At 41.1% G+C, this 23324-nt stretch overlaps 1 protein-coding gene across 2 annotated transcripts; it reads right to left on the bottom strand.

Moving 5' to 3' along the window:
• Positions 1 to 830: 830 nt before the first annotated feature.
• LOC135615250 (uncharacterized) lies at positions 831 to 16621 on the bottom strand. Of its 2 annotated transcripts, none has more exons than XM_065113495.1 (3): positions 16499 to 16621; positions 15943 to 16124; positions 831 to 1347 (listed from the first exon to the last, which is right to left on the bottom strand). In XM_065113495.1, exons 2-3 carry the CDS (start codon positions 16122 to 16124, stop codon positions 1161 to 1163), a joined length of 369 nt encoding a protein of 122 aa, XP_064969567.1. In that variant the 5' UTR covers positions 16499 to 16621; the 3' UTR covers positions 831 to 1160. The 2 variants fall into 2 exon arrangements, with proteins under 2 accessions (XP_064969567.1, XP_064969569.1); XM_065113497.1 differs by having other exon boundaries at positions 15943 to 16127; positions 16499 to 16613.
• Positions 16622 to 23324: the final 6703 nt, after the last annotated feature.

Genomic DNA, 23324 nt, shown 5'->3' with positions numbered 1-23324 from the left:
GTAGACGCGATACTGGAGGCAGTTTCAACGATCCCTCCTTTCTCACATGAGGGTTACAACGATGATGCAGGAAGAATGTGATGATAGATTCAATCGAGACGATAATAAATTTGACAAAGGTAAAGATACAATAATTTTTTCATGCAGCTTATAAAGATTTTTTTAAGTTGGAATGCTCTATCAAAAGTTTTCAAAGTTAAATTATATTTTAAAAAACTTATCGTATAATTTTTGGGCCTAAAGTAATAAATATGAAAATAGTTGACTTTGGAGGCATACATAACGACGGGAGTGGAAACAAAAGAGGGCAGATAGTTGCATACCACTCGTCCTTGTTTGTCTCTTTTTTCTTGCCTTCTTTTGGTAAAGGGATATACTTGTTTCGGTAAAATATACGTTTGGCATGCAAGCGGGGGCAGGGCACGGTTGGTTATGTTGTGTGAAATGACAGTGAGTACTGTGTGGTGATCTTGTGGGCTTTATAAAATGTGTTTTGGATGATCCCACCCCCTTTACACACGATCAATTTAACGTGCAGTCAAACCAATCTTTAGTTCATTTGACAAAATAATTAGATAATATTATCTAAGAATGACAAGAAAATAATTTGGTCATACACAAATTTTCCTTATTTTTTGCAATATGGGAAAGGTTTATCGATCTAAGTTGAATACAGAAGTACTAATCTCACTTTTAACGGAAGTGTTATACGGTTGGCAAAGAACTTAGTCCATGTTAACGTTAGGCCCTTATGAAACACAATGCGCCATATACACAAGATTATTCTATGCATCACCATAAATCAATATCAAAATCCTAAATCAAAGGGATTAATAATCTTGAAATATATATTGCACATGATCATCGAACATACCTGCAGATTGGCAATCGAGTCCGGACGTACATATGTCTACTCACATTGAGGGGCTTTCCGTAGAATTGGGGGTTGAGATAGTGCAAGTGTGCGACAATAGCCAATGCATGAAACACTGACAGAAGAGGTACAAGCCAGCAGATTATTGCCGCAACTATGCTTGTTTTGCTGACCACCAGTTTAAGAAAATGTATCGGGTGAACAAAATTGTGCATGTAAAATGAGGTCAGAAGCTTGAGCATCTAAGAAGAAATTAAACTTATTGGGATCCAGAAGTCAGACTCATTCAGACATAGTAGCCTGTGAAAGTGAATCCTCTTCCCACGATCTCGCCAACACAGGACCATGCATATAACTCGAGCCCAAACAGGGCAGCGATGCTGACATCCTCAACTTTCAGATCCTGCCTGTTTCTCCAGATGTGCTTCACGCCATCAAGCTCCTTCCAGAATGACTCGTAACGACCAGGAATGCTGTAGAGAGACAAGGCATTAGTACTGCAGATTGCTTGTTTTAAGACAAGTATGATACGATTGTAAATCTCATCCGAGTCCTATTATATATGGTTATGGACTCATGCCGAGCTAAGACATCTCCTGATTTGCCTAGTACAAACAAGGAGAAACCCCATTTCAGAAGTTGAGAGGGAACACTAAGACTTTGCAATTCTGGGGGTGGGAGGGAGAGGTCAAGGAGTACAACAACGACCACAACAATAAAGCCAAAGTCCCCAACTATTTGGGGTACAAGGAAGGGTCCAGGAGTAGGGTCCCAACTGCTTAGGCTTGGCTACATAAATCATTTGCCGTCACTGAGATATATAAAAGGAACAAAGAGTGAGGAAAGAAAATCTGAAAGAAAGGATAAAACAAAAGGGTAGGAGAAGGAATTCATATTGGGCAGCTGCATAAGAATCTGCAATAAGGCATAGCATAAATAGTGCTAAACTCAGAAATGAAATAGTGCAGTAGGATGTAAGTACATCAAACAGCTATAATTTTTCCACATGACCACAGTGGAAGATAATTTTTCCACAAGTTAACCACCCAGCATGTGAAGTACTTGTCACCAACATCAACAAAGCTTTCAACAAATTAGATATCAGGGTGTGTGTAATTTGTACACAACACAATAAGTTCAGGCACAACAACGGGGGAAAGAGAAACAATGTTTCTCAAGAGTGTTGGCACTCTCAGGCAGGAAGATTGAACGCAAAGGTTTCAGCAATGATGTTTAAGGGGTTCTCTATCTGAATTCAACTCTAATTTGAAAACTAGCATATTGACCGGTAGCATCCTTTCCTAAAGATGCCAGTCTACTGAAATGATAGTTTGTTTCTAATTAAGCATAGGACCACTGTTTACACGAGATGAAATGAAGATAAAAGAGAGAACATAAATCTTTAAGATAATGATATTTTTTAAAAGTACAAAATCTGTTATAACTAGTAGAAAAAGTTATCACATGTAACAAAAGAAAAGGATGGAATATATGAGTCGTGCATATTTAAATCAAAATAACTAAAGCCTTTATTATTTGAAACAATAAATAGCCTTTAGGCATGATGCCTGTCATCTACAAGGCATCTTGGTCGTTCACAGGTGAACGATACAGATCACTAACGCCTTAAAAGGATAAGGCTGTTAAAAGATTTTGAAGTTATTATTTTGTCAAGAATGAACAACAATCCGCAATTCAAATCTGGAAATAATGAATTAGCTACTACAATCATCTTTCATTACTAAATTAGCTATTATTCAATATAGACAAATACTTGTCTCTCCCTCATAAATGATGCTAGTAGCCCACAGTGGGAACCGTGAAGAAACTTCAATACGATAACCAAAGTCTGTCGAACACCTAAGCTATTGTCATGTGGCAACTTATCATATACTATAAAAGATTACATATATCTATAAAGTAACACCAAATTGCTAGACTAAGAAGTAACATGATAATCAAATTCAAGCAACACTGGACATGATCTTATAATCAATTTATTAAGACTAGGGTTAAACTTTCTTCTTTGACATGTAGTCTATCAACGGTAGGCACATAGGAGGACACATAGGAGGACTTAAAGCAAGAGTTGAGAACTCAGTTTCTACTCGAGAACATAAAATTCGTTGCAAGGAGGAAACTAAGACAACTCTGCCAAAGAACTTCCATTTGAGACTACGTGAAGCAATTTTCTGCACTAATGCTGGACATACAGGACATGTCCGAGAAGGATAAGCTGTTCAACTTCCTCGATAGTTTGAAGCCATGGGCGCAACAAGAACTGCATCGAAGGAATATCACCGATGTGATCGGGACAATTGCTGCTGCAGAGAGACTCACCGACTTTGTTTCCTCTTAAGACCCGAGAAAAAGGAAACAATCTTCAGAAAATCGCTCCCCAAAATATTCTCTAGGGAAGGAGCCCGGGGGCGAACAAAGGAAGAAGAGTTCTCATAAAGGGCTAAGCTCAAAAGACAAGGCCCCAAAACCTGGCGGATGCTTCTTGTGTGGAGGGCCGCACATAGTGAGAGAGTGCCCACAGAAACAAGCACTCAATGCCTTAAAAGCTTCTATCCATCCTCCCAAATCGGACAAGGGCAAGGCTGTCGCTCTTAGTTCGAGTAGTTCAGAATCCAGCAGCGACGATGTGGAGTCGCAAGGACCCCGGATGGGGGCAATGCGTTTGTTGAACGCTATGCGGGGTTAAGTTGGGGAGAACATGAAGACAAGACCGTAAAAAGCAGGAAGTAACGAGCTGATGTACGTAGACATTAAGCTCAATGGTCAAACGACCCATGCAATGGTGGACACGGGCATTACCCACAACTTTATTGCCAATCGAGAAGCAAAGCGACTTAGGCTGATCTTGGAGAAGAACCCAAGTCGAATGAAGGCGGTGAACTCAGAGGCCAAGCGAATCTTCGGGTTGGCGGTGCTACTGGACGATTTCCAAATGATTCTTGAAATGGAATTCATGCACAAGGCGAAGTTGGAACCAATGTTGTTCCTAAACTCCCTATGTATGATGGGAGGTGACGACCCCTGTGTGGTTCCCGTCTCTCAAAGAAGAACCAGGGAACCCCAACAGATATCGATATTACAACTGAAGAATGGGGTACGAAAAGGCGAATTAACATTCGTGGCTGCTATGAAGCTAGAGCCACTCGACGAGAAGGTCATTCATGAACCTACTGTGGTGGTGAACGTCTTGAAGGAGTTCACAGATGTTATGCCACCCGAGTAGCCGAAGACTCTACCGCCACGCAGAGGCGTGGATCATCACATCGAGCTGGAGCCAGGAGTGAAGCCTCCAGCGAGACCACCCTACCGCATGCCCCCTCCAGAGTTGGCAGAGCTCAGAAAGTAGTTAGATGAACTGCTAAGCGATGGTCTCATCCGTAGTTCTAAAGCACCATTCAGAGCTTCAATTCTCTTCCAAAAGAAATAAGATGGAAGCCTCCGACTATGCGCCGATTATCGAGCCCTCAATAAAGTGACGGTGAAGAACAAGTATCCAATTCCACTCATTGCGGACTTGTTCGACCAATTGGGCAAGAGGCCAAGTATGTCTCCAAACTCGACCCCCGGTCGGGATACTAGCAGGTGCGCATTGCTGAAGGTGACGAAGCGAAGACTATCTGTGTGACCAGGTATGGAGTGTTTGAGTTCTTGGTGATGCCTTTCGGTTTAACCAACGCTCCGGCCACGTTCTGCACTCTTATGAACCAATTATTCAAAAAGGATTTGGATAAAGTTTGTGGTCGTCTACTTGGACGATATCGTCGTCTACAGCCAAATGCTCGAGGAGCATATCGAGCACCTTCGGACAATTTTCAAGGTTCTCAGGGAGAACACTTTGTTCGTGAAGAGGGAGAAGTGCTACTTTGCTCAAACGAAGATCTTGTTTTTGGGGCATCAAATCGAGGATGGCTCCATTCGGATGGACCAATCAAAGGTGTAAGTTGTTGCAGAATGGCAAACTCCAAATAAGGTACCAGAGTTGAGATCCTTCCTTGATTTTGTCAACTATTATCGATGCTTCATAGCAGAGTATTCAAAACGTGCAACTCCACTGACGGAGTTACTAAAGAAGGAGCAGTCTTGGAGGTGGCGTCTGACAAATGTGAAACTGCATTCCTAGAAGGAGCAATCTTGGAGTTGTGTTGGAAGAACCGGTGCTCAAATTGCCAGACTATAGGGAGCCTTTCGAAGTCCATACAGATGCTTCAGACTTCGCTATTGGGGAAGTACTCATGCAGGAGGGTTATCTAGTGGCCTACAAGAGCCGCAAGCTCAACGAGACCGAGCGGCGGTATCCGGTGCACGAGAAGGAGATGACAGCGGTGGTCCACTGTCTACGAGTTTGGCGGCACTACCTTCTTGGATCGCGATTTGTGTTGAGGACAGACAATATCGCTTTGAGCTATTTCCAAACTCAAAAGAAACTTTGCCCAAAGCAAGAACGATGGCAGGACTTCCTGGCTGAGTTTGATATAGCAATGGAGTACAAGCCCAGAAAAGCACATGTCGTGGCCGATGTATTGAGCCGGAAGGTGGAGCGAGTGAACGCCATGTAGTTGGAGGGCAGAGGCCAAGCAAATCAGTTGCACTCCAACTTCCTTTCCAGGATCAGGGATGGACTGTATAGTGATCCCTAGGTAGTAACCCTAATACAGCTCATCAAAGAAGGCAAGATACGACGATTTTAGGTCTAGGAGGGACTCGTTTACACAAAAGGGAATAGGGTTTATGTTCCTCGAGTGGATAATTTTAGACGTGAACTCTTAAGAGAGTGTCACGATTCCCTTTGGGTTGGACATCCGGGCATTCACAGAACCTTAGCTCTCGTGGAGAGGGCCTTCTACTAGCCGAAGATGGGGACTGATGTGGAGGAGCTCTACGTCCAACAAGAGCCCTTTCGAGATCATTACAGGACAACAACCGTCGACTCCTCACACCCTGGCTATCGGATACACTAGGAGTAGTTCGTCAGCATATCACTTTGTCAAAGAATGGTACCGAAATGCAGATATTATGCGGGCTTACTTGGAGAAGACGACCAAAAAGATGAAGAAGTGGGCCGACTTGAGAAGGCAACCACAAGAGTTCAAAGTCGGTGATTTGGTGTTAGTGAAGCTCCAACCAACATCACTCCAATTCTTTAGGAACAAAGTACGCAAAGTATTGGTGTGCAAGTACGAAGGGTCCTTCCCAATTATCAATAGGGTGGGCAACGTTTCCTACAGGTTGCAGCTGCCGGCGTGGCTCAAAATTCACAATGTTTTTCACGCCAGCAACTTGAAAGCCTACCACTCAGATCCGCAAGATGCTTCCCGAAGTGTTGCAACTCGGCTACCCCCCCACCCCCCCCCCCCCCCTCACCAGAGCCTCCTACGAGAAGCAAGTTGAAATCATTCTGGCGGATCGCAAGATAAAGCTACCCAATGGAGCTAAGCAGACCGAGTACTTGGTGAAATGACAAAAACTTCCCTGAACTGAAGCCAGTTGGGAGCCCGAAGATGCCCTACGACATGAAGAAGCAATCATCAATAACTACCAACAAGCGTCAACGAGGGCGTCGACAGTTTAAGTGGGGGAGAATGTCACAAGCGATTGTCGCGCACTCGCAACAACTTCGTTCAACGAGCCGTTTGACGCTTTTGCATGCTTGAACAAAGATATGACAACCTGTTTTGCCTTGGTTTTGTGTGTTTTTGCTTGTAAAAATACATGTTCGAACAGGTTGCAGTGCACAGTGCCACCGCTCACCGCGCCGGGCCAAAAAACCCCAAAATGACTCCATTTTCGCGTGTCGCGGGCTATTTTCTGCAGCCCGCTGTAGCGCACGAAATGTCAGCCATCTTAGCACCCTGGAACCCCCCGAGTGGCACAGGGCTGGATGAGGCTTCGGTATATTATCGGGCGTTGAACAATCTTCACAAGTTCGCACATTTTCTTGACAGGAACTTGTCTTCGCACCCGGCACCCGGTGAGCAGTTGTTTGTGGACTTGCAGCTGTTCATTCAACCTTCTAAAGTCCTTGTTTTCCTCCTTTCTTTGTTTTCTCTCATGTGCGCAAGGTGCTCGCTGAATTGCTTGTAAAGCTTCCCTCTTCGCGAAACGTCGGGACTTGTTCGTCGCTCGTTCTTCGAACTAATCAACTTTCTTTTTTACAGGTCCTTCGGGACCTGAGTGAGGTTGCAAATTGGCTGACCTTTGCGGACGCATATCGCAAGGGCACGTCAAGACTTGGGCAATCCCAGCTAAGTTCGAGAAGTTGGCGCAAGAATGCTTCGCGACTTAGGCAATGCAAGCTAAGTTCGCGTCTTGGCCACAAGGGTGCCTCACGACTTAGGCAATTCCAGCTAAGTCCGTGACAATATGGGAACTTTATTTTGTTTAGTAGCAGCACAACACATACCCCATTAGTCGTACCAACACAGGAAAAATACAAAGGAAAAAAGCTTCAAGACATTCCACCATATCAGTAGCATCATGGAGCAGCTAAGACAAACTTTATATTAGTCACTATTTTAAACTATGAGACAGGAAGGAACAACCAAGTCTATGATATAGCCTCAAAGCAATAGGAAGAGAAAATTGAGGTTTAGGTTTCAATTTTAAACAGTCTCTAAAACTATTTGCACAGAGAACAGTAAACAAATAGCCACTGATATGTAATCGAGAGTAGATACAACAACTGTTGAATCTCGTATTTTGATGATGAAACCAATTGATAATTATGTTTATGTTTAATTGCATTTTGAGTGATGCAAGTCTACTCGATCAGGATTAGACAATTAAGGCAAGAGGAATTGACGTTGAGCCGAAGGAGATCACGTTAGGATATTGGATGGCAGAAGGCTTCGGACGTCGGGCATCGGGCCAAGAGCAGAATTGCGCGAAGGATTTCGGCGTTGCGGAGGTCAACCGCCGATTGGGCAACAAGCCGTAAGAGAGGACGATGCGCCGAAGAATCGGACGAAGCGCCAACCAATGACGTGCAGAGCAACAGAATGTCAATTCGCGTTGTAATAATTGTCTAGATCGGAGTTGAGTTTTGGTTTGTGTGTGCAGGATTAACTACGATAACGATGAAGACATAAAGCGAAACAAAGTGCTGGAGTCAAGCGCGAAGGATTCGTTGGGAGTTCGAGAGTTCGACGGAAGTCCGAAGGTTCGTCGGGAATGCTGCCGGAACTAGCCAAGAATGAGTAGGGAGCTTGCCGAAGGGTTTTTCGGAAGCTCGCCGGAAGGTTCGTTGGAAGTTCGCGGAGCTCACCGAGAAAGATCGAAGCTTACCGAAGAAGCTCGTTGGAACTCGCCAAGATCAAATCATGAAGTCTAGGAGTTTGCCGGGAGTCCGCAGAATGGTTTCCGAGAGTTTATCAGAAGATCGTCGGAAGTTCGCCGGAAGCTCGCCGGAAGAAGTCTTGACTTACGGACTTTGTAATAGCTTAGAAAATATCTTTAAATTCGTAGTTAGCACGTTAATTAGGGTTAGGATTAGGTATTAATCCTATAACCCAAGTAGGGGCCAATTGGGCCCGAGTTCGGACTGGTTTGGGCCAAGTTTGGAGCCCAACCAGTGAGCTGAATTGGCCTAGGCGGTGGCACCGCCCAGCACCCGAGAGCTGGGCGGTGACACCTCCTGGGCTGGGCGGTTGCACCGCCCAGCACCCGAGCGCTGGGCGGTGGCACCGCTTGGCTGGGCGGTGGCACCGCCAGCATCGGGAACATAAGAGAATTCAAATTTTTGGAGCCCAAATTTGAATCCTCTTGAGGCCTATAAATACCCCTCAAGTCTCAGCTGAGAAGACAACTTTTTGAGCAGCAAGTGTTTGAGAGAAAGGTCTTAGAAAAGTCCTAGCTAATCTTGTTTTCATTTTGCTAGTGTTCACCTCCTTCTTTCTTGCTGAAAATTTGTAAGAGAGTGAACCGCTTGTAAAGAGTTGTAAGAGGGGTATTTACCCTTCCCTTTCAAGAGATTTGCTAGTGGAAGGTGGGAGCCTCATCGAAGAGGGGCCTCGCAAGTGGATGTAGGTCATTTGACCGAACCACTTTAAAATCGGCGTAATCTCCGGTTTGCGTTTATGTTTATGCATTTATCTTTCTGCAAACCTTTACTTTGCTAAGTTCACTGCCCTCATCTTATTACGTACGCTTTCAACGCAATTGAAACGGTTTCAAACGAAAACGTTGCTTTTATCGTACGAAAGATTTTCTAAAACCGAAGTTTTAATCCGCTGCACTAATTCACCCCCCCCCCTCTTAGTGCTACTCCGATCCTAACAATTGGTATCAGAGCCACGTTTTTCTACCTTGGTTTAACACCCAAATAGAAATGGCTCTTTACGGCTTTCAAGAGGGTCACTCTCTCATTTGTCCTCTCTTTTTCAATGGGATGGATTACACTTATTGGAAAACTCGAATGAGAGTTTTCTTACTTTTTTTGGATTTGAATTTATGGCACATAGTTGAAAATGGATTTGAAATGTCTTCTCTTCCAATGAACCAATGGAATGATTTGGAGAAGAAGATGTTTTCTTTAAACGCAAAGGCTATGAATGTCTTATTTTGCGTTTTGGACAAAAATGAGTTCAATCAGGTTTCTTTATACGAAACGACTTTCGACATATGACACACTCTTGAAATCACACACGAAGGCACTTCTAGAGTTAAAGATTCGAAAATCAATATTTTAGTGCATGATTTCGAGCTTTTTCAAATGAAGCCGAGCGAAACCATTGTTGACATGTACACCCGTTTCACGGATGTCGTCAATGGTTTACAAGCTCTTGGCAAATGTTTCTCGAATTTTGAACTTGTTAGTAAAGTTTTACGATCACTTTCTAAAGCTTAGGAATCAAAAGTAACGGCAATACAAGAAACAAAAGATTTAAATATTTTTCCACTTGAAGAACTTATCGGCTCATTAATGACAATAGAAATGGTGCACAATGCACATGATGAACACAATGAACACTTGAACCACCTTCCAAAGAACAGGAAGGATTTGGAACCTCGGACAAATGAATACCATTTGAGCGATGACTCAAGTGATGAGGACAATGATGAACTTAAACTTCGAACACCAACTCTTAATAAGTTCATTAAACAAAAATCTAAAATAAACAATGAACTTGAATGGAGGAAGAGGCCAAAGAAAAGGAAGGCACCCAAGGATGAATCAAGAACTTCCAAAGGTGAAACGGCGAATTGGGCTTTGACGGGCTTCGACTACAAGGTAAGTAACTCAACTCTCTTGAATTATTTTGAAATTACTTGAAGTTTTTCATGAGTTCTTAATTTAGATAGTAGGAATAGGAAATAAAAAAATTATTTTTCAAAAATTATATCATGTTTTTCTTTTTTAGCATCTTTGAAAAAATTAAAAATTTGATCAATGAAAAGTATATTGCTAAGGTTTCATGCATGTTATGTTTTGAAATGTTGAATGATGTATGCAACATTATGGATTATAGTTATATGATATGTGATAATGCTTAGGATTAATCCATGCATATGTATTTTGATGATTTTATGTCATGCATGAGTTTTTGAAGTAAATGTTGATTTGATACTCTCATTTTGGATTAACATGTTTTTGGTTTAATCATTTTTATGATGAATTAAGATGACATTTTCATGACATATTAAGATGACATAGTGCATGTACATCTATGTATAAATTTCTTGATAGTCTTTTGATGATAGATGTGATATCATGATGTTTTATTTTTGATGTGTTTGGTCTTGACGGCTTTATGACGAAACTTATGTTTTGACTTTAAATGATGATACAATGTTTTCACAAAAAGACTTGAACACTCTCACATGAAATCAATTGTATGAAATGGAAATGAATTTTCTATTCTATTGAGATTAATAAATTTATTTTACCAATCTTATGAATCTCATGAAAATAAACATGATGAATATTTTATAAATGAGTTGTCTTATAAGATTTTGCCTTTACATCTTGAACTTTAATGCTTTTATTGATTTGGCATATAAAGACTAAGGCATGCTCATAAGAAGCAAATCACATGAATAGAAATTTATAAAAATGAAATGTAATCCTTTATCTTATTGATTTCTACCTAAGAGACCAATAAAACTATCTATGCCATTTTGAATCTCTCGAAAGAAATGTTGAGATTTTGATGATTTGGATGATTTGAATTTGAATGAGTTTTATTCAAAATCATGATCTTGATTCCATGATATTTACAAATTAAGATTTATTATGAATCAAGATTTTTTCATTAATCGATCTCCTAAGATTTTCTTTTGATTATTTATGAGTAGGTTTTTCAAAAAGAAATCATGCCTTTTGGTATTCATATGTTCTAATCTTTCATGATATGATTTTTATACAATTCCTTGTATTCATGAAATGTTTATCGCATCACCCAATTACCTTCTTCTTGATATTCCTTATGTGGTGATTAAAATTATGCATGAAATACTCTTGATATTATTTTGATGTATACAAATGAAAAGTTATAATCATGAATGATCGGATGAAATTTGACAAGTTAATATCTTCATGATTTGAAATATTTATAATTTGAAATTATGCATGCAATTGCTTTGTATTGTGATGATATATGCATCATGAATACTTTATTATCATACATGAAAATAGTGATAAACATTTTGAAAATAAATGTTTGTATCATGTTAGATGATTTTACATTTTGTGCATGATGAGTTATAGTGATGATTGAAACAATGATTGAAATGCTTTAAATGATGAATGTTTGGTATCATGATCAACATGTTGATAAATGCTTGAAAATTTTAATGTTTGAGTATCATGTATGATATGCTTATTAATGATGATTGATTTATTTTTTGGTATCGTGCATGAAAAATAAGGTTATTGAAATTGTGTATGTTTTAATTTGAATATATAATGATGCACAAATAAGAATGATACTTACCTTTGTCATAATATGAAAATTGATATAAGGGTCTTCCCTTCTTTTTGACAATGACAAAGGGGGAGCAAGAATTTCTAGCGTGGACATTATGAAAAAAGGCAAACTAACTAGCTTGCACAAATTCAAGATGAAAGCAAAAATTGCACTTCTCAAAAGAGAAGATGCAAATGTAACATTTGCCAAATTGTTTGCTTGCCTCATGTAAAACATTATCTCTTGCTAGTTTGGCATTTTTGCTAGCTTATATATTGCAAAACTTGATCACTTTTTCAAACATTTTGCTAGCTTACACTATGCAAAGAAAGCAAAAATGACACTTCTAGAAGAAAGAGCTTGTTATTTTGAACATCACAAGCTTGCCTATCTTAAGAAACAAAAATTGCAAAAGTGCTATCTTGCCTATCTCAAGAAGCAAAACTTGCAACTTGCACATTGCAATAGGAAGCAAGAATTATGAGCTTACACAAGAAAGCTATCTTGCATTTGCTTTCGAAATTTTCGCTAGCTTGTATATTGTGAAACTTACATATCATAAAAATTGCTAGCTTGTAGTCTAAAGAGAAGCAAAAAGTTGCTATCTCAAAAGAAGCAAATGTGCTATCTTGCCTATCTTAAGAGGCAAAAATGCTAACTTGCACATCTAGCAAAACTTGACAAATTTGCATATTTCAAGAAGCAAGAGTTGCTTTCTTGAACATCTCAATATTGCTAGCTTGCATGATGTAGAACTTGCTATCTTGAACATTACCAAAAGTGCTATCTTGTATGCTATAAAACTTGCATATCTAAAACTTGATAGCTTGAATGTCCTAAGCATGATGCATTACTTACTAAATTTTCTAGCTTCAAAACTGCATGATGATAAAACTTAATATTATGTTTTTCATGCAATGAGTTGAACTTATATTACAAACACAAAGAATAGTTGTACTTCTCCTTTTTGTTGATGACAAAGGGGGAGAAGTATGTTGATGACATGATATGCATAAGTCTATGCATGAGTTCATAATGACGTGTTGCAAGTATTCATGATGAATATTGCAATGACTTGAATTCAGTTTGAATTCAAGGTTCTATCAATATGACATATTGATAGGGAGAGTTTGTTTAAACTCCGGGAGTCAAGTTTAACTCCGTCATCAATTGGTTGTCATCATCAAAAAGGGGGAGATTATTGAATCTCGTATTTTGATGATGAAACCAATTGATAATTATGTTTATGTTTAACTGCATTTTGAGTGATGCAAGTCTACTCGATCAGGATTAGACAATTAAGGCAGGAGGAATTGACGTTGAGCCGAAGGAGATCACGTTAGGATATTGGATGGCAGAAGGCTTCGGACGTCGGGCATCGGGCCAAGAGCAGAATTGCGCCAAGAATATCGGCGTTGCGGAGGTCAACCGCCGATTGGGCAACAAGCCGCATGAGAGGACGATGCGCCGAAGAATCGGACAAAGCGCCAACCAATGACGTGCAGAGCAACAAAATGTCAATTCGCGTTATAATAATTGTCTAGATCGGAGTTGAGTTTTGGTTTGTGTGTGCAGGATTAACTACGATAACGATGAAGACATAAAGCGAAACAAAGTGCTGGAGTCAAGCGCGAAGGATTCGTTGGGAGTTCGAGAGTTCGACGGAAGTCCGAAGGTTCGTCGGGAATGCTGCCGGGACTAGCCAAGAATGAGTAGGGAGCTTGCCGAAGGGTTTTTCGGAAGCTCGCCGGAAGGTTCGTTGGAAGTTCGCGGAGCTCACCGAGAAAGATCGAAGCTTACCGAAGAAGCTCGTTGGAACTCGCCAAGATCAAATCGTGAAGTCTAGGAGTTTGCCGGGAGTCCGCAGAATGGTTTCCGAGAGTTTATCGGAAGATCGTCGGAAGTTCGCCGGAAGCTCGCCGGAAGAAGTCTTGACTTACGGACTTTGTAATAGCTTAGAAAATATCTTTAAATTCGTAGTTAGCACGTTAATTAGGGTTAGGATTAGGTATTAATCCTATAACCCAAGTAGGGGCCAATTGGGCCCGAGTTCGGACTAGTTTGGGCCAAGTTTGGAGCCCAACCAGTGAGCTGAATTGGCCTAGGCTGGGCGGTTGCACCGCCCAGCACCCGAGCGCTAGGCGGTGGCACCGCTTAGCTGGGCGGTGGCACCGCCAGCATCGGGAACATAAGAGAATTCAAATTTTTGGAGCCCAAATTTGAATCCTCTTGAGGCCTATAAATACCCCTCAAGTCTCAGCTGAGAAGACAACTTTTTGAGCAGCAAGTGTTTGAGAGAAAGGTCTTAGAAAAGTCCTAGCTAATCTTGTTTTCATTTTGCTAGTTTTCACCTCCTTCTTTCTTGCTGAAAATTTGTAAGAGAGTGAACCGCTTGTAAAGAGTTGTAAGAGGGGTATTTACCCTTCCCTTTCAAGAGATTTGCTAGTGGAAGGTGGGAGCCTCATCGAAGAGGGGCCTCGCAAGTGGATGTAGGTCATTTGACCGAACCACTTTAAAATCGGCGTAATCTCCGGTTTGCGTTTATGTTTATGCATTTATCTTTCTGCAAACCTTTACTTTGCTAAGTTCACTGCCCTCATCTTATTACGTACGCTTTCAACGCAATTGAAACGGTTTCAAACGAAAACGTTGCTTTTATCGTACGAAAGATTTTCTAAAATCGAAGTTTTAATCCGCTGCACTAATTCACCCCCCCCTCTTAGTGCTGCTCCGATCCTAACAACAACAAGAAAAAGAAGAAGAAGAAGCCATAATTTTCCAACTATTTCGGGTTGGTTACATAAACTTTATCCTGTCATTGAGCTCTGCACAAGATAATATTTCTAGTTAAATCAAATTCAGTAAACCAATGATCCATTTGAAATCTCAAGTTTTGTGATGTTAGCAGGAAGATAACATGAAAAATATTTTTTTAATTGATGAATAACCAGAGAGTTAGATGACCTTAGAGAACAGTTCACGTACAAACCAACAGAAAAAAAATAGAGAAACTTCGAAGGAAAAAAATAAAGGATAAAATTATAAATATGGCCTCCAAAAAACTCTCTCTCGTAAGGGTGACTCATAGTTCCCCTTTGAGACTGATTTGATAGTCTGATAGATCTTTTACGCATTTTCTCAATCAGATGTTCTTCCGAGACTCACTAGGACATCAGCTTAAACAAAAATTAAATAAACTGAACAAAACATAATTAGCTTAAAGAAAAAGCTGGTACCAACTCTCCATAGATGTGAGTCCGTGCATCTTACTTGACAGCAAACTTATGGTCTTATCACAATGTGTCTATACTGTGTTAGGCACCTTCAGTTATACATTTGATGCCATGTGAAGCACCCAAAGCCAGTGAACATTACAGGTAAGGACTCCTAAATTTGATCAGATTCCAACTCGTATACTAAGTCATTTCGAGTCCAAGTGAAATCAATTTAAGAATCAACTCTAGGATCCATTTCTCTCAAGTGATTTACTGGATCATTCTGACTTAACTGAGATCTTGATTTAGAAAAAAAAGGAAAAAACCATTAACAATTAGGTGCATCAATCCATCACAAGAAAACTAAGTGACATCTCTTTTGCTGGTCCAAACAACGCAATTGCTATAGAACTTTACAAGAGGCATAAAGAGATTTGCTATGTCACCAATCATCATGTGACCAATGCCACAGTGTAAGTCAGGCATCCTCTAGTTAGTGTTTTTATATGATTTCTAAACATACAAAAGAAAAAATAAATGTTTGCTAGGACTGAATAAGGAAATAAGATTCTAATTCAAAAGTGATCAACAAACATCCAAATGATAGAAAGAACTCCAGATTACATTCAGAATAACACTTTACATGTATGCCATGCCATGTTCAGCGCGAAAAGTGCAGATATTTTCTTCACAAATCACAGATAATGAAGGAAAATAAAGCGACCTGTTAATCACTGGTGTCCTTTAGCTATCGCTCATATTCACAGTATAGCTACTCAATTTTAAACTTGAGTTGATATTTGACCTCAAATCACTCAATATTTCAAATGCTTTCCAACCAATCCCACCCATCAAAACCCCAATCTTCAGTGGTCTATATGCCCTATAAAGCAACTGACCAAAATGAAATCACATCGACATGAAGACTGACCTTGAAAGACGTGTATAGAAGAGCTTCTTCGACAGATCTTGGCACGTCTCGATGGTTGGCGGTTGAACAATGTACTGCTTGTTCTTCTCCAACAGTTCCTTGTAGTAAGTGCTTCCATGCTTGGCAATGAACTCCGAGGCTTGAACAGCCTTCGACCGAAGCTGGTGCAACTTCGACGCCATCTGCTGCGCAAACAATCAGCACGCCGTTCTCATTGGTAGCGCTAAGAACTAAGACTATATCTAGCGTCACAATCAACACAAATCTGGTCCAAGCAATCACCGAAATATCAAAAAACCCCTAATAAGAGAGTAGGACAGAGGGAAAAACTCCTTAATTTATGGAATTAGGTGAAACCAAATCATACAAGGGCAAGCAGAATAACATAAGAAAGAAATTAAAGATCAACGAAGATCCATACGATTCCCAGCAGAGAAAGATTAGATCGCTGTGATCGGAGACCCAAAAAACCTTTAGAAGCATGGAAGATATGGAAACGAGAACTGGGATTCACAGAAATTTCGATCAACAACTCAGTAAGGCGGAAGAGAAGTACCTCGGAATCGAACTCTGAAGGAGACGGGAGAAATGGGGATCGGCGAGTCGCGATGAGTCCTCTTTGCTCGATGGAAGGGGTAATATCGTGATTTTACAGGTGACGGAGGAGGAGATATCGGTCATTTCATCATTTTGGCAAATTTTCCGTCTACAACCTTATTTTAATAATTTTTAATATATCTAAATTATCTTTTTTATAAATGTATCAAAATATTCCTCTATTTTTTCTTCCTCCCTCTCCTCTTAGACTTCTACTTTTTCTTCTCTTCCTTTTTCTCTTCTACATATTCGACGACGATAACAACTACACAAAATCGATTACAACGGTGTCAACGAAGATTAGTGATAAGGTGAATAAATTGAGATTAGTAATTGATGACAACGAACGATGAGGACATGGCCATGGTCACTTTTGTGTGACTATCTAGTGTGTAGCCGAGCACGAAAAGAAATAAAAAATTAAGAAAGAAGGATAAAGGTAAATTTGAGGGGTTATAAATAATAAATTATTTTTTATTATTTTTAAGAGATTATAAATAGTATGGAGTGTGATTATTAAGAAAGGGTTTTAAATAGTAATTTTTAAATTTTTTAAGAAGATTATTGTTTAAGGTTCAATTTTGTTATTTATAATTCTATTTATAATTTTTTAAATTTTAAATTAACTTTTATAAATATACATAAACATTTTTTTTTTCTTCTCATCTTCTTTCCTCTCGACAACATTGACAGCAAGCGATATTGATGATGAGCAACATTGACAAATGACGATGGAAATGACATTAGCAATGAGGATAAAAAATAAGAGGTCATGGGGATTAAAAAAAGATATTGATAACATTAGGACTATAAATAGTAAAATAATAATTTATTATTTTTAAAAATAAATTTAATAATAAAGTAATAGTAAAAAAAGGGACAGCAAGTAATAAGGCTTTTCCGTCAACCTCATTATATTAATCATGTAATATATATATATATATATATATACTGATTTTAATTATATTATATTTATAATTGGAGAAATTGTATCATTCATTAGTTCTTAAATTTTATATATTTTAATTGGATTTCAAATGTTCATTTTTGATCAATTGACCAATTTGATATGAATATCAAGCAAAATTGTCGCTACATGCACTCATATTGATCAATAAAACAAGCCAAGTAAAGTTTGATATGTTCTAAATATTAATTTTGAGTATATGATGTATGACTTTGCAGCTAAAATATTGTGTTATATTATGCTAGCAATTAACTCATACCATGGAATTAAATTATTTTTAATAAAAAATAAAAATGCAGGATTTAATTGAAACATTGACCAAGTTCAAAAACTTAATTAACCAAATTTAAGTTTAATAATAATCGTTCAATCTCGGATTTTGACGATGAAACCAATTGATGAGTTTGTAATCTAATATGTATTTTGAGTTAAGTAGGACTAGCTTCGATCATGAAGAGATAATTTGATTTAAGCAAGAAGAATCAATGTTGGGTCAAAGTGAAATATTTTAGAAGATTGGACGTCGAGCCGAAGGATCGGTTGATGTTGTTAGGAAAAGAGTCGGCACTAAGAGAGGGGTGAATTAGTGTAGTGATAAAAATTACGTCGATTCAAAATTTCGTTGTAATTAAATATGTTTCCAACGAAAAACCGTTTCGTAAAGGTAATAACTTTGAAAGTGTACAGAAGAGCGTAGTGGATGTAAAGCTAGTAAAGTGATTTGCAGTTAAAGTAAATTGCTCAAGAGAAATACAAACCAAATTTTTATAGTAGTTCGGTCATCGTGACCTACATCCACTCCATTGATTCCTTTTCTTTCGAGGCCATTGGCATCCACTATCGGTCTTCCTTCAATAGGCGAAGATCAACCACTTTTTACACTCATCTTCTTCTTTTCATAGGTTTAAGAGACAACCTTTTACAATCCTCTTTTACAAGGTATCCCTCTCGCACCTCCCTTAGAACTATCTTTAAGTTTTGGGAGGAGGTAACTAAGCTTTCTAAAATTTATAACTTTAGAATCACAGAGTTTTGCTCAATATTTCTTGCTTATCTATGCAGAAATAGCTGGGGTATTTATAAGCCCCAAATGGATTCAAATTTAAAGCCCAAAATTCAAACCCCCGAAATTTTAGGGTACGGGCGGTACCACCGCCTGCAGCCTGACACTAGGTGGTACCACTACCTAGACAGTCTCGAAGACTGAGTCTAGGCGGTACCATTGCCCAAACTGGTGGTACCACCGCTTGACACAGTCTCGGAGACTATGCCATGATGGTTTCACATGTTTGGTCACTATTTGGGCCTTTCTCGTGACCCAACACAGCCCAAACTTGGCCCAACTGTCCTCTAATTGGGTTGGCCTAATTCTAATCCCTATTATGTGCTAACTATAAATTTTAATACATTTACTAAGCTAAATAAAGTTCGTAAGTCTAAGTTTCTTCCGGTGAGCTTCCGGCGATCTTCCAATGAACTTCCGACGATCTCTCGGTAATGTTCCAGCGGACTCCCGACAAGCTCCTGGACTTCACGATGATCTTCTTGGCGAGTTTGACGAGCTTCTTTGGCAAGCTCCAGGACTTCTCAATCAATTCCAATAGAACTTTTTGCTAGTCATAGGTGCCCAGCAAGCCAATCACGTGAGTGATGGCACGTGTGACTTGATACAGAATCTTTTTGCTTATTATATTTTGGCGTATATCACTTTATAACTATTGCATAAATGCATATATATATTGTGATGTCCTTGGATTTGTGCAATGGGAATCGGATCGTGATGAGATCACAATAATGAGATCGATTCACCTTTAAACACATATCCTAAATAATCCCGGTCATAGGTTACTCGAGAGGGACATCGTGATAACCGGATAGACTGGTGTGCTGTATACCCGTCCATATGATGGATGCAGCTGGTCTCATAGCTGCTCGTGTAGGGACACTAGGGATACAGTACAGGTGCTCATTGGAGAATGAGTTCACTGATTGATCCGCTTACGGAATGCTGGATGGTTGATGATGCCTTATTGTCAGACAGCGATTCCGTAGTCCTAGTGGTGTATCTGGTCCTTAGACTTGAGACACCAAGGATGTCCTGTATGAGTGCTCCACTCTTTGATACCAGACTTATAGGTTTGGCTGTTCCCAGATCTAGTACAGCTGGTCATTGGGAGTGGTAGTCGACCTTACGAGGGCTATTGAGTGTCAATATAGGATCATCCACTCTCGGCGTCATGAGAGGAATATCCCATGTGTTCTTGCTCAGACAAATCCCTGGCCAGGGTCATTCGGGTTGAGAGAGAAAGAGTTCTCCGGGAGAATCCGATTAGAGCGAGACTCGAGTAGAAACCGTATGGGTCTGACAGCACCATGCTCGATATACGGTCTCTGGGATATTAGATGGATGAGGGACTATAGGTACATGGTAACTGAGGACAGACAGGTCCAATGGATTGGATTCCCCTGTATCGTCTGGGGACTACGGCGTAGTGGCCTAGTACTTCCGTAGTCGATGAGTCGAGTGAATTATTACAGAGATAATAATTCACTTAGTTAGAAGGAGTTCTGACAGGTATGACTCACGGCCAGCTCGATATTGGGCCTAGAGGGTCACACACATATGGTAGGCATTGCGATGAGTAGAGGTTCGGATATGAGATATCCGACGGAGCCCTTGTCTTATTGGATGCAGATCCAATACCCACTAGGGAAAGGACCCATTAGGGTTTTGACACGGGATCTCTATAAATAGGAGGGATTCACAGCCTCATAGGCTAGAGTCTTTGCTTGCCCTTCCTATTCTCCTCTCCCTCTCCACCTCAGAGTAGGCCTGGAGTTTTGAGGAGCGTCGTCGCAACCCTGCTGTGTGGATCACCGCTAGAGAGGAGGACGCTTGACCTCCTTCACCCTCTCCTGAGGATCTGCAAGGAAACAGGGATATACGATCTCCCTAGGTAACACAATCTCTATACGCAGTTTTGTGTTTTGCGGATTTTGCGCACCAATCTTCGCACGACGACGAACATCTTTTTGGGAATCGGGGATTTTTGTTTTCTTGTTCTTCCGCTGCGCATATGATGTCGCCCCCCATGATTTCCCAACAGTGGTATCAGAGCCAGGTTGTTCGTGCGAATGATTGGTTTTGAACTGCGTGTGTTGTGTTTAGGAAGAATATTGACGTCAAAATCGTTGACGCAAAAGCGAGGAAGGGCAGCAACAGTTGCTGCCCTCGATCTGCATGCCTGCAGCCACCTGCAGCGGCAGCGGCAGCCGCAGCCAGGCAGCACAGCGCCGGCGCATGCGCAAGCGCTGTGCCTGCAGCAGCCGGCGCATGCGCAAGCGCTGTGCCTGCAGCAGCCGGCCGGCGGTCTGCTTGCAGCAGGCTTGCTGCTGGCGGGGCTGGCAACCCACGGGCAGAGGCGCCGCAGGGCAACGGCGCCTGCCGCCGCAGGGCAGCGACGCGCGACGCCTGCCGCCGCTGCTCCCGCGGGCGAAACCCCCCCCCACAGGGGCGGCCGCCCGGCGGGACAGCACCGCCTGCGGAGGCAGCGACGCCCGAAGGGGGAGCCCACCTGCAGCGGCAGCGCCGCCAGCGAGCGTGCTGCCTGCAGGCGAGGGCAGTGCCCTCGCCCCGCCACACAGGCCGCCGCCGGCAGGGTGGCGGCGACGGCAGCAGCGAAAAGGGGAAAGGGCATTAGGGTTTTTTGGGAAAAAGACAATTTTGCCCCTCGGAATTTGAGAAATTCCAGTTTCTGTCTTTTGTCCAAATTACGAAAATACCCTTAGGAATTGAGAAATTCCCTACATGTCCCTGATTTCAGAAAAATATTAATTAATTAAAAGGTTTAGTTGATTATTATTTTTATTATTATCTAGTAGTCTTACATGATGATGATTATTTATACATGTGATGTATGATGTGTGGACGGATGATCATGGACCGTGTGATGTGTGTACTTGTGATTATTATTATTGAGGTCTGCGAACCTCCATTATATTTCTCGTTTATTGTCGGGCCTGCGTGCCTATGATTAAGTTGTAATCATATGAGGAGGTGCACCGGGAGCGTGGATGCGATAGCGGGATCCACGAGACGGACGATCGTGATGCATGGAGATGCATCAAGATGTCGACGAAACCGACGAGGACGAGATGGACGATCACAGGGCATGGAGATGCACCGTTGCACACATAGATCTTGATGTAAGTGATTAGGCCTACTGGCTCGGGCATAATCATATTAGGTTGTGGTCCATGATCATCTGGTGTGATTGCTTATACACATACTAGATATGTATATATATTTGCATGCGATGTAGATATATATTAAATATGTATATGTGTGACATGTCATATTAGGAGACCAAATCATAGAAACATCTCTCGATAATATTAAGTCGGTAAATGTGAGGCAATTAGATTGACCCACGTGGCCTTCCATCGTTATGAGTAGGAACCGAATCCCGGTGTAGGTTGAGTTGGTCGAGTCCCTCGAGACTCACCTATATCGCGATTCGCTATCTTGCTTACGACATAGAGATGTCACCGGTGACCTGAGGGCATGATATGCTTGGTCGAGTCCCTCGAGGGTATATCATCAAATCAGACTCATCTTGTAACGAAGGTGTTGACTTAACCGAGCATCATGGTTGGTCGAGTCCCTCGAGGCCATGGTGATTCGGAGGCCGAACAGGACGGGAATCACAAGGAGTTGTGATCGGCAAGAGTTGTCTACCTTTTAGGCTTAGTGTGATTGGTCGAGTCCCTCGAGGTTACACTAAGACGCTGATTGGATCCTGATCCCCACTAGAAGTCTGCCGGAGACTTCCGTTTCACGTGCTGAGGGTGTCGCGTGACTCGTTAGTAAAATAGTGGGAGCATATTAAGATAGAAGTCCATATCTTGATAGTTTATTTCTTGCAAAATCTGCATGTTATTCATTTTTGCTACATCTTTATTTTCAGAAAATGTCGCTTTCAAATCCCTTACGTGGCATACTTGATGTCAACCGCCTCACTGGTCCAAATTATACGGATTGGCTCCGTAACTTGAGAATTGTTCTCACAGCGGAGAAAATCGTGTACGTCCTTGATACAGTGATGCCTACGCCCGAAGAAGGGGCAAGCGAGGATGAGATCGCTCGCTACGTGAAGTACATTGATGACTCCACTCTTGCTCAGTGCTATATGTTGGGCTCTATGACTCCAGAGTTACAGAGACAACATGAAAAGATGGATGCCAGATCCATTCTCCTACATGTCCGTAAATTGTTTGAGGAACAGGGAAGGACTCAACGATATGAGATATCCAAGAGCCTTTTCCGCGCTAGGATGACTAAGGGGACACCGGTTCAGAACCATGTCCTAAAGATGATTGAGTGGATAGAGAAACTCACAGGTCTAGGAATGGTCCTAGAGGATAACTTGTGTGTGGACATTGTGCTTCAGTCCCTACCAGATTCCTTTTCACAGTTCATAATGAACTTTAATATGAATAAGCTTGAGGTGACTCTCCCAGAACTCCTCAATATGTTGAGGGAGGCAGAGAGTACTATTAAGAAAGAGAAGCCAGTTCTCTACACTGGTGAGACCAGAAAGAAAAGGAAAGCAGAAAGGTCCCTTAAGAAGGGAAAGGGCAAGGGCAAACAAGGTAAAGCAAAGGTTGCTAAGAAAGACCCAACAAAGGACAAAGGCCAGTGCTTCCACTATGGTAAAGATGGGCACTGGAAGAGAAACTGCAAAGAGTACCTTGCAGAAAGGGCGAAACAAAAGCTTGATGAAGCTTCAGGTACATTCATGATCAGTCTCCATTTGTC

This window comes from Musa acuminata, chromosome BXJ2-6, assembly GCF_036884655.1.
Source record: "Musa acuminata AAA Group cultivar baxijiao chromosome BXJ2-6, Cavendish_Baxijiao_AAA, whole genome shotgun sequence".
In the NCBI taxonomy this organism is placed as follows: Eukaryota; Viridiplantae; Streptophyta; class Magnoliopsida; order Zingiberales; family Musaceae; genus Musa; species Musa acuminata.
The sequence above is the reverse complement of the archived record's forward strand: the minus strand, read 5'-3'. Positions and strand labels throughout refer to the sequence as shown.

Bases quoted from the DNA above. Each gene is read 5' to 3' on its own strand.
- LOC135615250 (XM_065113495.1), bottom strand. From the start codon at position 16,124: ATGGCGTCGAAGTTGCACCAGCTTCGGTCGAAGGCTGTTCAAGCCTCG. The intron at 1,348-15,942 runs GTCAGTCTTCAT...GTCTCTCTACAG, and splicing joins TTCTATACACGTCTTTCAAG to CATTCCTGGTCGTTACGAGT.